The sequence below is a fragment of the Ceratina calcarata genome, unplaced genomic scaffold (genome assembly GCF_001652005.2).
Source record: "Ceratina calcarata isolate Rehan_Ccalc_2016 unplaced genomic scaffold, ASM165200v1 scaffold2303, whole genome shotgun sequence".
Taxonomy (NCBI): Eukaryota; Metazoa; Arthropoda; class Insecta; order Hymenoptera; family Apidae; genus Ceratina; species Ceratina calcarata.
In genome coordinates this window covers 1-2,897 of record NW_017144889.1, presented here as the reverse complement: position 1 = coordinate 2,897, position 2,897 = coordinate 1, and the positions used below count along the sequence as shown (strand labels likewise).

Here is a 2,897-nt window from a genome sequence, read left to right as displayed (position 1 = left end):
AGCTTTGTTTGAGTCGCAACGTAACGTAACCGTAGCTCGCAACAAGTAGCGATATTTACTTTTATTTGGAAGGAAGATTTTCTTCTTTACGAAGTGTCCGCTTTAAAAGTTAGAATAAATATGAATAATACGAAAAGTGGAAAAAGGGAGAGAGACAGGGGTCAACACATCCAAGTATTCGCACGTGTCAGGTGAGTAACAAGTGTTTTATCGAAACTTTATACAAGAATTTAAGAACTCTTTATTCGTATAATGTTCCATTTACTGTGCTTGTGTGTCGTGTAATATTCTACACAGTCACTCTGCTTTTAATCTTTGTCGTTCCATTTGCTTCTATCAATGGTTATAAAAAATTTGGAAGGAAACAGTAAATCTCAGACAGTTTTCAAAATATTTTATTCCTATTTACGTTTTACATATTTCTGAGTATTGTAAATAGTAAACAAATACAAATGATTTGAAATGGAACATTGAATTGAAGCAAATTCACAAATGTGTACATATGCTTCAAAATATTCTACGTTGTGACTTGGTCAACTTCTCAATCTGTATTACTTTTCTTGTCTTCGTCAGACCTATAAATGATTTGGAGAAGAACAATAAGTGCAAGAATATAATAGAAATTCCAAATGACAAAGAACTGGTAGTTCATGAACGTCTTCACGATAAGTTTTCAAAAAAGTTCAAATTCGATCATGTATTTGGGCCCTCATCAAAACAGGTATGACATTTAAGTCTTCTTTATATATTTATGAATATTTCACGTTTAGTTCTTCTCTATCTACTTGTAAATCAATATTCGAGGATACTGTATTAATGTTTCATTTATAGATTGAGCTGTACAATATTGTTATTAGCCCTTTGGTGGAACAAATATTGGCTGGATATAATTGCACGGTATTGGCATATGGTCAAACGGGTACTGGCAAGACATTCACGATGGAGGGAGACTCCGATTTTAGTAGTACATTAAATTGGCAAGCTGTAAGTCAATGATATAAAATCATAGTTGTTACAGTAATATATAAACTGCTTATTGTATGCATTTATAAGAAAACTAAGTATGTAAAGAAGTATAAATACTGCATGTAATGTAGGAAACAATAGAAAATATCGAAAGTAGACTGCACATTACAATATTTAAATGATAAAAACAACTATTATTTAGAACAATAAATGTAGTAGATTTTCCAATTTCTGTTCATGTTATAATCTCNATTTCAAACAAAATAAGTCAATGAAAAAATACATTTCAGATAAACATTTCTAGAAATGGCAATATTAACTCAACTTTGATAGATGTTTCACTTTGTATGAAAATGTATTTAAAATATTAATGTTGAATCTTATAATTAATATAGCGCAAGATATAGCTGAAGACAAATATAATATAATGATTGCAGCCGTTCGCACACAGTATTCTCAATTACGGTTCACATGAAGGAGAGCACAATTGAAGGAGACGACGTGTTGAAGACGGGAAAACTGAACTTGGTGGATTTGGCAGGCAGCGAGAACGTCGGGAGATCGGGTGCTGTCGACAGAAGGGCGAAGGAAGCTGGTAGTATTAATCAGTCGCTGTTAACTCTGAGTAGAGTTATAACAGCCCTTGTGGAAAGAACACCTCATATTCCTTACAGGTGTAACAAATACCCATTTAATCTACATTGACTACTACGTATATTTATAAACCCCTTGCTGTATTTTAACGAGCCTGACGCATGATCAGAATTTTGTACCAAACGTGATTATAATTTCATGCCGAACGTGGATATCACGAGTCATACTCGTGGTCATAATCTCATGAGTAACGAGAGTGTGCAAAGTTTGCTGTAAGCATAAAGAGCAGCGAGACACGACCTAGGAATGCGACATTATTTGCTTTTCTTCGCTCATTAACTACTAATATTAAAGCTTCCTGTATTCGTTCAAACTTCGTTTTCTTAGTACATTATAATTAGATAGCGAGTTTTTTTTATGCAAAAGAAAGCATTTATGATATCAATTTAAGAAATGGTCTAGGTAGGAACTTGTTTAATCCTTTAAAAATAGTAATATGCATTTGACTTTTGATTTTGTATCATGAATTTTATTATAGACACATTTTCTACGTTTTCTACCGATATCATTTTTCTATAAATGCAGCAGAACCCGCCGTCTATTTATAATCTTATTATATTCGTACATTGTTGCTGCTGAAGCTTCATGCATATAATATCCTTAGATCTCCAAAAAATATGTTTTAAAATTTTATCAGATTGTAATTACTTCATGATTGCATATATCTTCCGCGAAGCTAAATTTTGTGAGATCCTGTGTCACTGTTCAAACAGTCGCTGATGGTTCAAATGTATAATATAACCAGAAACCTCGGTCTTTCAACGGAGAATGTTGACATCGTCTAATTTTGGTCTTTCACGGTAACACCTGTATTGTTAGGATTTAATTTTCTGATTCACTTAAAAGTAGTGTACCTATTATATCTAAGGGTAATGTCTCAAAGGGTCGTTCTCAGGTGTTTCGTTGGTGACCACAAGGGTTGTTTCATCAAATTCACATTAATTTTATTTATCTGACACGACGTGTAAGATGAAATATCATAATTCCTAATATCATTTTTCATGGAGTCCCAATAACATCGCATCTTGATTTTAGAATACGTTTTATTAAATCTGTAGTGATAGCAGAGTCAATCGATTTTAATGAAACTTTTTACATGCATGTAATTTATTTAGATCTACAAGAAGTGTGTTTTAAATTTTTATTAGAGAGCCGAGCGAAAAATTTAAAAATTGTGTCCTTTACTTTTTTCCATAAATCCGTAGTACCTATTACGTAGTAAACTAATGTCTCCACTATCTAAAAGGAAATCAATTCGGACTAATATTAAAAAAGTT

The 2,897-nt window shown here is 32.4% G+C and overlaps 1 protein-coding gene across 1 annotated transcript; it reads left to right on the top strand.

Annotated features, from left to right (window-relative positions):
- The first annotated feature begins 7 nt into the window (after positions 1-7).
- LOC108622623 (kinesin-like protein KLP2) lies at positions 8-2,185 on the top strand. The gene is made up of 4 exons (XM_026811640.1): positions 8-191; positions 574-721; positions 832-984; positions 1,393-2,185. The coding sequence occupies exons 1-4, from the start codon at positions 121-123 to the stop codon at positions 1,669-1,671; spliced, it is 651 nt and encodes a 216-aa protein (XP_026667441.1). The 5' UTR covers positions 8-120; the 3' UTR covers positions 1,672-2,185.
- Positions 2,186-2,897: the final 712 nt, after the last annotated feature.

Bases quoted from the DNA above. Each gene is read 5' to 3' on its own strand.
- LOC108622623 (XM_026811640.1), top strand. From the start codon at position 121: ATGAATAATACGAAAAGTGGAAAAAGGGAGAGAGACAGGGGTCAACAC. The intron at 192-573 runs GTGAGTAACAAG...TGTCTTCGTCAG, and splicing joins CAAGTATTCGCACGTGTCAG to ACCTATAAATGATTTGGAGA. The intron at 985-1,392 runs GTAAGTCAATGA...CAAATATAATAT, and splicing joins GTACATTAAATTGGCAAGCT to AATGATTGCAGCCGTTCGCA.